Source organism: Priceomyces carsonii, assembly GCF_900007245.1.
Source record: "Priceomyces carsonii strain CBS4050 genome assembly, scaffold: Debaryomyces_carsonii_scaffold_7, whole genome shotgun sequence".
Taxonomy (NCBI): domain Eukaryota; kingdom Fungi; phylum Ascomycota; class Pichiomycetes; order Serinales; family Debaryomycetaceae; genus Priceomyces; species Priceomyces carsonii.
Genome location: NW_026946680.1, coordinates 526,263 through 538,575, shown reverse-complemented (window position 1 = coordinate 538,575; position 12,313 = coordinate 526,263). Strand labels below are relative to the sequence as shown.

The 12,313-nt window shown below is 36.7% G+C and overlaps 7 protein-coding genes across 7 annotated transcripts; 3 read left to right on the top strand and 4 right to left on the bottom strand.

Moving 5' to 3' along the window:
* Nucleotides 1-65: 65 nt before the first annotated feature.
* Nucleotides 66-386, bottom strand: PRCAT00006098001 (uncharacterized protein; the record flags this gene model as incomplete). Its single annotated transcript, XM_062956219.1, has 1 exon — nucleotides 66-386. One exon carries the CDS (start codon nucleotides 384-386, stop codon nucleotides 66-68), a length of 321 nt encoding a protein of 106 aa, XP_062812745.1.
* A 155-nt stretch (nucleotides 387-541) lies between these two features.
* Nucleotides 542-1,627, top strand: KRR1 (ribosome biosynthesis protein; the record flags this gene model as incomplete). Its single annotated transcript, XM_062956218.1, has 1 exon — nucleotides 542-1,627. The coding sequence occupies one exon, from the start codon at nucleotides 542-544 to the stop codon at nucleotides 1,625-1,627; it is 1,086 nt and encodes a 361-aa protein (XP_062812744.1).
* A 340-nt stretch (nucleotides 1,628-1,967) lies between these two features.
* Nucleotides 1,968-3,560, top strand: PRCAT00006096001 (uncharacterized protein; the record flags this gene model as incomplete). The annotated part of the gene is made up of 1 exon (XM_062956217.1): nucleotides 1,968-3,560. The coding sequence occupies one exon, from the start codon at nucleotides 1,968-1,970 to the stop codon at nucleotides 3,558-3,560; it is 1,593 nt and encodes a 530-aa protein (XP_062812743.1).
* Nucleotides 3,561-3,581: 21 nt separating this feature from the next.
* GIN1 (chromatin-modulating protein) lies at nucleotides 3,582-6,941 on the bottom strand (the record flags this gene model as incomplete). Its single annotated transcript, XM_062956216.1, has 1 exon — nucleotides 3,582-6,941. One exon carries the CDS (start codon nucleotides 6,939-6,941, stop codon nucleotides 3,582-3,584), a length of 3,360 nt encoding a protein of 1,119 aa, XP_062812742.1.
* A 977-nt stretch (nucleotides 6,942-7,918) lies between these two features.
* SAM2 (methionine adenosyltransferase) lies at nucleotides 7,919-9,067 on the top strand (the record flags this gene model as incomplete). Its single annotated transcript, XM_062956215.1, has 1 exon — nucleotides 7,919-9,067. The coding sequence occupies one exon, from the start codon at nucleotides 7,919-7,921 to the stop codon at nucleotides 9,065-9,067; it is 1,149 nt and encodes a 382-aa protein (XP_062812741.1).
* A 296-nt stretch (nucleotides 9,068-9,363) lies between these two features.
* Nucleotides 9,364-10,089, bottom strand: PRCAT00006093001 (phosphatase PAP2 family protein; the record flags this gene model as incomplete). The annotated part of the gene is made up of 1 exon (XM_062956214.1): nucleotides 9,364-10,089. One exon carries the CDS (start codon nucleotides 10,087-10,089, stop codon nucleotides 9,364-9,366), a length of 726 nt encoding a protein of 241 aa, XP_062812740.1.
* Nucleotides 10,090-10,287: 198 nt separating this feature from the next.
* PHO84 (phosphate transporter) lies at nucleotides 10,288-11,964 on the bottom strand (the record flags this gene model as incomplete). The annotated part of the gene is made up of 1 exon (XM_062956213.1): nucleotides 10,288-11,964. One exon carries the CDS (start codon nucleotides 11,962-11,964, stop codon nucleotides 10,288-10,290), a length of 1,677 nt encoding a protein of 558 aa, XP_062812739.1.
* Between the last annotated feature and the right edge of the window lie 349 nt (nucleotides 11,965-12,313).

Here is a 12,313-nt window from a genome sequence, read left to right as displayed (position 1 = left end):
TTTTATATTAACATCTAAGACCAGCTTATGTACTCTATCTATTGGAACATTGCTCTTGTTGATGCTTATAATTCTATTCCAGTCAAAAGCTCCAACTGTTCCGAAATTTGATTTTCAACTTTTGCATTTCTTTTTTGGTTATCCTTGTCCTTCTTCAACTCCATTCTTAATGAACTGGCATCCAAGGTTTTCCTATCTTCCTTTCGAAAGGCACCTTTGCCTAAAAGCTGCGTTATCTCATCAAAATCTTGAACTTTTTCATTTATTTTAGCAATTTGAGCTTTTGTAGCCTTTGATTTCGATTTGGTTTTTGACTTTGATGGCTTCTTTATTTGCCCTTTATGCTTGGGTATCTTATTTGATACTTTATTATCTCTGAGCTTCATATTTGGTTAATGATGTTAATTAATACAGTAAAGCATTACAAAAATGAGCTCATCTCTCGAATTAAAAATTCTGCACATATTAAAATTTTATTATTAAATCTACCTTTGACAAAGATTACCATACTAGTGAAGACTATTAGAACGTAAATATAGAAATGGTTTCTACTCACAACCGTGATAAACCATGGGACACGCCAGATATCGACAAATGGGCCTTAGATGAATTCAAACCTGAAAATAATACTTCAGGAATGCCCTTTGCAGAAGAATCCTCATTCATGACATTGTTTCCTAAATATAGAGAACATTACTTACAATCAGTATGGAGTGATGTTACAAGAGCTTTACAAAAGCATTTTATTGACTGTGAATTGGACTTGGTAGAAGGTTCAATGACAGTGAAGACTACTAGAAAAACTTTTGATCCGGCAATGATTCTCAAGGCTAGGGACTTAATAAAATTATTGGCGAGATCGGTACCGTTTCCACAAGCCGTTACGATTCTTAGAGATGACATAGCGTGCGATGTTATCAAGATTGGAAACTCGGTTGCTAATAAGGACAGGTTTGTCAAAAGGAGACAAAGATTGGTGGGACCAAATGGAAATACACTTAAAGCTTTAGAATTATTGACGGGATGTTATATCCTTGTCCAGGGTAATACTGTGAGCTCTATGGGTCCTTTTAAAGGTTTAAAAGAAGTAAGAAGAGTGGTTGAAGATTGCATGAAAAATATACACCCCATTTATTATATCAAGGAATTAATGATAAAGAGGGAGTTGGCAAAGAACCCTGAGCTCAAAAATGAGGATTGGTCGAGATTCTTACCAATGTTCAAGAAAAGAAACGTTGCACGTAAAAAGAAGGCGGCCAATGCTAAAGAGAAGAAGGTTTATACTCCCTTCCCACCTCCTCAAGCTCCAAGAAAAGTCGACTTACAAATTGAAAGTGGTGAATATTTCTTGGGTAAGAGAGAGAAGCAACGCAAAGAGCTTCAGCAGAAGCGTGAGAACCAGGAGGAAGTATCCGAAATTAGAAGACAAGAAAGAGACAGAGCCTTTGAAGCACCATCAGAAGACATACATGAGAATAAGCTATTGGCTATAGATCTGAAAAAGGAGAAAAAGGAGAAAAAGGACAAGAAGGAAAAAAAAGAGAAAAAGGAAAAGAAAGATAAAAGAAAAAAGCATACACTTGATACTGATGATGAGGGTTCTGAAAAGAGGCAAAAGAAAGAATGATTTAGTCGTTTTGGTTACTTATATATATGCACTTCTACGACAATAAGTTTCAACATAATTAATATCTAAAATTGCGTGTCCACGATTTAATAAATGTCAATTTCTCTAGTACTCTTCTTGCCTTTGATTGTAATGTCGGTAATAGTCAAAGACTATGTCTCAGTGAATTTAATTTTGAGTTATATACAGGTATATATTATTATTTACTTTTTGTTTATGTTTCCAGATCCTTTTAGGATCCAATTCTGAAAATTGAGGTCTTCAATCAGGAAAGACTCAAGTTTGAATTTGTTTACGACTGGGTTGTATTCAGATTCAAGGTATTGATCTGCGAACTGAAATGGCAAAACTAGATCAAATTATCGGTTTTGTCAATACGTTGGACTCCAAAGCTAATTCTTTGATGAGCTGTATGGAAGAATCACAGAGACTTATGGATAATATGAACAACCTAAACGAACAGTTTATGGAAGATAGCATACAGTTTGAAGCTATGAGTGAAGTTTTGTTAAGTGGAAATCAATTTTTACGGAAATTTCATAGCTTGAATGAAAGGTCATTTTACCTAGAAGCTACAGTGCATATTACGGATAGAATGACTAATAGCATGTCTCTTGATAATTTACGTAAAGAATACGAATTTGTGAAGAGGAACTATTTGGAAAAGGGATCTGGGATCGTAGGATTGGATGAGGAAGACAGCTCTGATGGTAGTGATAGTGAAATTGAAGATTTTGACTCACACGAATGGTCGACTTCTCCAACACTAGGAAAGAAGGCATCGATTATGAGCTTGAAACTAAAGCCAATTCGCTGCTCCTCGACGAAAGTTTCTAAGAAGAAGTCTAGATACAGACTTTCTACAATATATAGTCTCAATCCTGTTGCAGGCGATGAAGTATTGAGTAATGACTCTATTGAGCACTTTGACCACAATAGGATTGGCAGCTTGATGGATAATCAAGCTGGTTACAACACGACTGACATTACGTCTCCAGATGTATCTTTAAAAGAGGTTTCATCTTCAACTTCATTACCGGAGTTAACTAACAGTTCACCGAAATTCAACAATGCTTCGAGTATAGAGTTTGATTACGCTGACATAGGAAGACAGAACTCAACTATTTATCGAAAAGATATAGATAGAGAATGCATTGATCTTGATGAATCGACATTCTCAGAAACATCTCAAAAATCATCAGAAAAAGAAAATGATGATTTTATCGACTTCGAAAAGTTCTTAAGAAGATCTAGAGTTGACTTGAATAAAGCATTCCCTATCATTCTGCGTTCAAAATCTCATGAGAGTATTTTTGACTATGAGGATGCCGTTAAGGGACCTTTTAAATTTCATAATCCAGTTCAAAGTATGCAATTGCACTCATCGAATATAGCCACTCCTACGGTCGAGCCTATATATTTCAATTATGCGAATAATTCACCTTCTCGTGATTCCTTTGCAGATAATCCAAGAAAGCTTCTCAATGAAGTCATTATGAAAAACCGACAAATAATTTCACACGATTCAAATGTCTCTCCGCTGATAAAAAAAGAAAGGCTGTCCTTTCAACTTTTAGAGCAGAGTCAGGTACCCTCAGGCAGACGACATAGTCTTGATTTGATTAGCCGCTCGTTGACTGACAACTTTAGAAGTTTAATGAACTCGCCTACATGTAAAGCATCTCCCCAAACCCCCGATAAAATTAAACTGCTAAAGAAGCGCTCGAAACATTATCCAATATCTATTCAAACTGACGAGCAATTGAAGAGACTACCCCTTAGGATACATGGAGCTCACTCATATTTAACCATTGGTCCAAATAAAACCAAGATTATTAAGCATGGTCTGTCGTCACTTTTAAGAAAGCCTTTGGCTAGTCAGGTGAAGAAAAGCTCACTACATGAAGCTCTAAGCCAGAGTTTAATTGATTAAAATTACTTATAATACAAAATTTCAGTTATCGAAGCCACTAGTCTCAAAGAGTTTTTTCTTCATTTCTTTAGCAGCATTTAAACTCTTTTCAATCTGCCTCTCTTTTGAGCTTATCAATCTTTTTTTAGCATTACTATTCTTCGATATATAAGTAATAGAAGCTTTAGAGCCAGATGCAACTCTGTACTGTTTTCTAATCGTCACACCAGAAAATTCACCTTTGAAGTTCAGTTCGTTGTTATCATTTGAAGTTCTAAATGACTTGATAATTGATGGTCTCTTAAACATTGGTAGAAGCTCGTCATCATCTGTATCTGGGTCATCTGGTACTCTTTTTCGTTTAGAATTTTCCTCAGAGCTTTTATGAAAACTCAAGTTATTAAATGACTTAGCTTTTAAGCTATTGAGATCCTCGAGATTTTCATCTGAGGAGTCATATCCATGCTGATGCTTTGATAATCTGTGCAAATTTTCGTATCCAAATTCGTCTTCTGGGTTAGACAAAAAGGATAACTTTTTATGAATAAATGATTCTTCGATACGAATGGTCTTTTTAATCGATGTTTCTTTTTCATGCTGCTCATTTTTGCTTTCATGAACGGTATCTGAGTCTTGCATTTTTCTGCTGTCCTCGAACTCACTATCGCCATCTTCGTCAATATTAATAGCCAAAGTGGAATCTTGAATAGATGCAAAAAAAGCTTTCGATTTCTCGTTTTTCGATAAGGACTTCAAATTTTGATTCGCAAGAAGCCTCTCTCGTTGTTCTTTTAGTTTCTGAGCTCTATACTTCATTAATAGCTCATCTTCTTCATCACTTAGTTCTATATCGAACCCATTCCCAGCTACTCGTTTCGCCAATCTATGATTTTTTATGTCATCTAACAATTTTTCAAGCTGCTTTTGATCAGATATTTGATATTGATCCATAAATTTTTTTCTAACCTCTTCGTCATTAAGATCAATATTATAATTGTCGTCGATCATCTTTTCATCGTCAGAATTTGCCTGTTCATCAGAAAAGTCACCGTCAGCTCCTCCTAAGCCTCTCCATTCATCTTCAGATTCTTCGGCCTCTCCTTCAACCATGTTTTTAACTCCTCTCCTTTCAAGCTCTTTCCTCTTTCGACGCTTGCGCAACTCCCTCTTTCTGAGTTTCGCCTCGTACATTTGTATTCTTCTGTTAATCTCCTCTTGGTCTTCTTCCTCTTTTTCTTCATTTTCACTCTTATTTGTTTCAGGTAGAACCGCATTCATTTGTATCAAAGCTTTGCTTCGTTGTACGGTATATGGTGTTACTTCATCAATATCTACTTGAGTTCTCTGGGAGCCATCAACTTGAGTGGATTGAAGGTCAAATTGAGAATCATTTTGGAATGACGGTAAAATCTTAGGGGGCTCATAGACGATTGTCAGATCGTCTTGTGTTTCTTGAGATTCTACAGCTGCTCTAGGATTAAGGTTCTTGAAGAGTTGAGTGTTTTGTGCCTCAAGTTCTAAATCAGAGCCTGCTTCTTTTACAATTTCAGTTGTGACAGGGTCAAGCTGCTTCACTTGACTACCTTGTTCAAATGCTTGGCTCATGGAAGCATTATCTCCAAACATAGACTTGATCTTTTGTGACGAGATTGTAGTTACAATCTCATGGTTTCCAAAACTGTCCACAAATTCTTCATCGTCAGCTCCAAACATATAGCTGTCATCGGAGCGCATCCTCTCATTATTTGAATATGAACTAGGTATAGTGCTCTCGGGTTTTTCTTTCTGTTTTTGCTTCCCTGTAATTTCGCCTCCTTCTCCTTCATCATCAGATAGTACAACCTTCCTATGCCTTCTCTTTTCAAAAATTATATCTCCATCTTCATCATTGTCATCTTCTCTATCATCATCTTCGTCATCTTGACCATTTTCTTCACCTTCATCATCATCAAATTCGAGGTCTGAAGAGGGTACCTCACTCGGTCCCTCAACTTCACTATCAGGAACCTCTTCTTCTGTTGCATTTTCGGCATTTTGTTTCAGAATCGTTTTCGATTTACCTAGTAATGCCAAAGCGGCCCTTTCTCTTAATTTTTCTTTTTTTCTAATGTTTTTCACTCTCTCAAATTCACGTTCCAAAATAGATCCCATTAATCCCTCCTCTTCTTCCATTTCTTCTATCAATTCCTTGTCGGGATTAGTTTGTTTATAGAGTTGTAACTGATTTATGTTTGCCTTTCTTAACTCAGTCAAAAAAGCCTTGTATTCTTTGGGCTTAGAACGAGTATTAAAGAGCAATTTCAAGCTTCTAGTCAAATGGTGCTTAGATTTATCTTCATACTTTTTTTTGGAGAATTTCTGTTTAATTGTTAACTTATCTTCTTTAGATAATTCTGGAATTCGCTGTAACTCGGATTCTTTAACTTCGAATGGCTCATCCTCGCCCGAATCCAAATGAATGTTGTTACTTGGAGAAGAGCCTAGTTTGGCCTTTAAGTTTTGTGCATACGTTTCTATTGGGTTGCTTACTTTTTTAGATTTTTCATATTGCTCAGATGGCGGCTTGTTAATTAAGTCTAAGACATTAATCTCCTCGCTTTCAGATACGTTTGTTTCTAGTAAAGGTGACGTTACTGGACTTGATTTCAAATCGACTTGTGAGCTCTGATCGTCATCAGATTTGTCGAATGCTGAGAGAAGTTTCTCTTTTGAAAATGTTACTTTTCTCTCGTAAGCCGGTTGTATAGTTCTTTCCCTCTTCTTAATACTCAAGAATTGTTCAATCTCCTGTAATTTTTTTGCTGATGTCACATCCTGTTGCTTTGAAGATACAACAGAGTCATTGACCAAGTCATCTTCTTCATCAGTTAACGAAGTCTTCGATATATCGGCTTCTAGCTGATTTTCCTCCTCTAGTCTCTGTTTTCTTTTGGTATCTATTAGCTTTTGAATTTTCTCTTCTCTGGTTAAGCCTGTCTCTTTCTCAGGAAGAGTACTAGAATTGACTTTTTGGGTATCCGCAATATTGTGAGGTTTTCCGATGAGATGATTTCTAGCAATAGACTGAGTATCCAGGAGGTATTTTGATGAAACCTGACTCTCGGGCCCCAAATCAGCATCTTCTAACGATAATTGAGGAAGTACTGTGACAGAATCTCTATTAGTTTCTGGAGGTCTGATCTCCTGTGTCTCCTCCCCATATATTCTCTGTTTGATTCTATCAAGCACATCAAGAGTGCCAAGTCTGCTGACGCGTTCTTCTGCTTCCGCTTTTTCTTCCTCTTCTTCTTCGTCACTATTAGCAGCGTCTATATCATCAACACTAAAGTCCAATCCGAGCACGTTACTGTCATTTTTGAAATGGTCCAATGCTTGATCATCAATATCATCCAATAACTCCATAATATTAGTGACCCGTTAAATGTCGTTGTGGAATATTAAGTCTTTAATTCCACTTACAACAAGTTATCCTGAATGATAATACTTTACAACTGTTATAGAATTGTCTAAGCAATCAATGTGTAAGACCAAAATCGTATTCTGCTGAATACTTCATGGCTCTAATCTATCCTTTCGTATGTGTTTACCAAAGAACGCGAAAGAGAAACACCAAAAGCGCGTTGCAAAAAATTAAGAAGTGTGTATAATCCGATTTAGTTTATACATACTCAATTAAATTCCTTAAGGAACTTGATACTTGTCTATGGGGATCAAGTTATTTACATCCTCTTTGCTTTGCTGTAATTGGGACCTTATTGCCTTAATTCCTTACATTCTTGATTAAGAACTAAAGTAGCCTCTGATGCCCTTGTCGTATCGTATCGTATCGTGTGTTTTGCCATATCTCACATATATCCAACGTGTTTATTTCTCTATCAGGTCGTGCCTCAGGCTACTACAATCGTCGTTCCGGTCGTATATAAAGAAAAAAAAATTTCGCATCCTAGCGTCTACAAAAACTGTGGCTTTTATCATTTTTAAAGCCAGCACATTAATATCATTTCCCAACTCTAGTATTTCTATGAATTCTATGAAAACATTCTCTTTGGTAAACTATGGCTTCTGATTAGCTGCTTTGTATTCTCTTCTAAGAAATTCGAAAAACTTATCCCTGTTCTTTGACGATCAATTGCCTGTATACAACCTCGGTAGTGAAAAAAAATTGTGCGAAGACACCTGGACAATGCTAACACATGATATTTATTAAATAAAATCAGCGAAATTGTATTTCATTTTTACAGCATAACAGCTAAGAAATCAACGGGTAAATTTAGAGAAGTAAAGAATTGCTTCTTAATAGACCTATAAACTTAATAGCCCTTGATAATTAAAAGCTTACTTTCTTCACGGCATAGTAAATTCTTACCAAACAATATAAAATGGGTGAAAAATTTTTATTTACTTCAGAATCTGTCGGTGAAGGTCACCCAGACAAGATCTGTGATCAAGTATCTGATGCTATCTTGGATGCATGTTTGAAAGAAGATCCATTGTCAAAGGTTGCCTGTGAAACAGCTGCTAAAACTGGTATGATTATGGTTTTCGGTGAAATCACTACAAAAGCTAACTTGGATTACCAAAAAATTATCAGAGACACCATCAAGCACATTGGTTACGATGACTCTGAAAAAGGTTTCGATTACAAGACATGTAACGTTTTAGTAGCTATCGAACAGCAGTCTCCTGATATCGCTCAAGGTTTACACTACGAGAAGGCCTTAGAAGAATTAGGTGCTGGTGACCAAGGTATCATGTTTGGCTACGCCACTGATGAAACCGAGGAGTTGTTACCTTTGACCGTTATTTTATCTCACAAGTTGAATGCTGAATTAGCTAATGCAAGAAGAAACGGAACATTGGGCTGGTTAAGACCAGACACTAAAACCCAAGTTACCGTTGAGTACGAGAAGGACGGTGGAGCTGTCAAGCCATTGAGAGTTGACACAGTTGTTATCTCAACTCAACATGCTGACGTGATTTCTACCGAAGACTTGAGAAATGAAATTAAGGAGCACGTTGTTAAAAAGGTTATTCCAGCTCACTTGTTAGATGAAAAGACTGTTTACCACATCCAGCCATCTGGAAAGTTTGTCATTGGTGGTCCTCAAGGTGATGCCGGTTTAACTGGTAGAAAGATCATTGTCGACACTTATGGAGGCTGGGGTGCACACGGAGGTGGTGCTTTCTCTGGTAAAGATTTTTCAAAAGTTGACAGATCTGCTGCTTATGCTGCAAGATGGGTTGCCAAATCTTTAGTCAATGCTGGCTTAGCTAGAAGAGCTTTGGTTCAATTCTCTTACGCTATCGGTGTTGCTGAACCTTTGTCAATCTTTGTGGAGACTTACGGTACTTCTAAATATAACTCTGAGGAATTAGTTGAAATCATCAGAAAGAATTTTGACTTGAGACCTGGTGTTATCGTGAAGGAATTGAATTTAGCAAGACCAATTTATTTCCAGACTGCTTCTTATGGTCATTTCACTAATCAAGAATATCCATGGGAACAGCCAAAGAAATTGAATTTTTAAATGACTAAAGGATTAATGTGATGACTCCATTGTAGATCAATGCTCAACTCATTGATCTTAAAAGAAGAAAAAGATACGAAAAGTAGGAAAAAAAAAAAATTAAATTTATCAGAATATTAAAACATGGTTTTAGTTCCTTTTTTATTCAATTTTATTGTTAATTTTGTTAAATTTTATTGATTGAATTTTAGTAGAGATGATAGAGTTTTATTGCATTAATTAGAGGTCCTCAACGGACATTTAATATTTTTTTTTTTTTAAAAATAAACATTTATTTATTTAGTAAGAAGCGTAGCTTAGATAGGAAGCTTGTTTTCTTCCTCTTTCTTGAGGTATCTACGATATACTAAGCCAGTAATTGATAATCCAATGACCATGCCAAAAGCTATATCAAAATAATGGTGCCTGTAATCTTGCGTCCTGCTCAAGGCAATATAGCTGGCAGTTAGCAAGGGTAAGCAAAGAAAGACTTTTTGATATGTATGGCTTGCATTGTAATTAGTAAATCCCCATAGCGACAAATAGCCCAATCCACTGAATGCAATTGAAGAGTGACCAGATGGAGTGGACTTCATCCCATCAATGAGATACACTTCGCCTAACGGAGCCGTACAGACACTGGAATCAACCAATGAATTAATTGGTGTGTCTGGCGACGGTGCACACCTAGCTATGAAATCTGGTCTTGGGTTACCGATCCAAATCTTCAAAACATCAGTTAACAGCCCCGTAATGGTGAGGGATAGCCATAAGCCCAACAAAGCTCCCTGGCGTTGATGCTTGGGTTCCACATTATAGAATATTATGACCGTAGGTACAATGCAAGCAATTAAGTATAGCACATTATCTGTGACTCTCTCCTGTTCAGCAAATGGATGAGATATGGACAAGTCATTTAAGACAAATAGCCTTTTGAATGGAGATGCTGTCTCACCAAAGAACCAGTAGAAGCAGAAAAGAATACCAACAGTAATCCAATCAGTATCAAATCGGCTTAAACGGTTCCTAGCAATGTAATTCATTGGTAGTGGTGTAAAAGACTCTTCTTATGAAGTGTACTTATCAAATTAATACACACACAGAAAGAAGCTTATCAACACAGCAACTAATAAAATCTGGCCGCCCCAATGATTTGAAGGATTTCTACATGAGCGAATTACAATTATATTATATATTAATTTGTTCACTATGATAATGCAAGTGCTATTTCACTTATTTATTTATTTATTTGCTTCCTTCAAGTCAGAATCATAAGAGTCTTCAACAGTGTATCTGTCCTTACCAACCTTGGTAGTATCAATTTCGTCGTGGTATATTTCACAAATTTCCTCTAAAGTCTTTCTCTTAGTTTCAGGAATCAACAAAGAAAGGAAGATACCAAGCAACATAAATAATGCAAAGATTTCCATAACATGGTTCAACCAACAATTTGGTTCTTCAGCAGAACAGTTATGGTTGATTAAAGTACCAATACATGTTTGAGCAATGATAGCGCCGACTTTACCAGCAGCGGCAGAGATACCATGAGCACTTGATCTATATCTAGTTGGGAAAACTTCACCTGGAACAATAAAAGTGGTGGTGTTTGGACCAAAATTCTGGAAGAATTGTGCCAAAACATACAATGCTAATAATCCGTGGTCGTTAAGTTTATGGTAACCGAAACCAATACCACAGAAGAGGATAGTCAAAATTATGAAACCACCAATTTGAATTGTTTTTCTACCGATAATATCGACAGTTGCGACTGTGAACCAATATCCTGGTAAAGAACCAGCACAAATTAAAATCAAATTACCAGCAGCTTGATTGTAGAGAGAATGGTAAACATTTGTTGATGAAGCGTAACCAATAGTCTTCAAAATAACAGCAGTATTTAAACCCAAACCGTAGAAGGCAACATCCAACATGAACCAACTACCAGCAGTACCAAGTAAAATTTTACCATATTTCCATTGTCCGAAATGTCTCCAGAAATCTTTGAAAGAAGCTTTAGGAGGTGCAATATTCTTGGCTTCGATGTCAATTGCAGCTTCAGCGTCAGCAACCTTTTGAATATCATCATTTTCGTCAATATCTAAAGAGTATCTTGGCGATTCTGCAATGGTCAATCTATAGTATAAAGCAACACAACCAGGAACACAACCAAATCCGATAATGATTCTCCACATTTGGTCACAAGCTTTGATACACAGACCAGTACATTCAGCAGCAGTGTTTGCTACAATCAATTCATCTTTATAACCGGCAACTAATACCATTGCAACGATACCTGCAAACAATTGACCGATACCTTGATTAGAGAAAACAGCACCCATGATGGCACCTCTCCATTTTGTAGTAGAGAACTCAGATGAAATAATAGAAGACAATGGATAATCACCTCCAATACCAATACCCATAACAATTCTCAAGGTAGTCAAGATTGCCACGAAGTTGACAGCTGGGGAATGTCCTAAACAACATTGAAGGATTGTAGCAGAGATCATGATAATCAATTCCAATCCATAAATTTTCTTTCTTCCGAAATGATCAGCCAGAATACCAAAAGAAACTTGTCCAATAACAGTACCAACTGAAGTTGAGACTTTAAGTAAAGTGTTAGTAGATGATGGCATCGTACCTTGCCAGAAAACATAAGACATCATGGTGATACCCAAGTTAATAGCAAAGATATCATAAGAATCAGTCAAGAAACCTACACCGGCAATCAAAATCATCTTGATTTGGGTCCATCCAAATCCAGCATTGTCAATTTCTTCCAAAGCCAATCTTCTTCTTTCCAAGGGGTCCTCTATGTGAGCAAATTGACCAAGATAGTCCTTGAAGGCAGTCTTACCACCATTCTGTTTAACCTCAATAGGGTGTGGATTGTGTTCGTCAATGCTAGTTGACATTATAGCTCTTCTATGTTGATGTTCTGCTACTATGTAAAATCTGTAAATCTATTATCGGATAACTTGTTCTTTTTATAATCTGCTAACTAACTCGTGGGAAAAAAAGAAGCGGCGTGCCACGGGGCCATCGCCGTGAGTATAATTTAGGCACTCGACTTTTAACGGGGTGCCGACTAGCACGCGCATGCATCGCAGATTAAGTGAGCCTAACTACTATCGAAAAAATATCTATTAACTTTCAGCCTGAACTCATCAAACTTCTTTTAAGTTGTCGATAGACTACTACGTCAATCGACATGTGTCAGATCTTACTTTGATGTATTTAGGACCCCTTCTGTAGTAAACTATT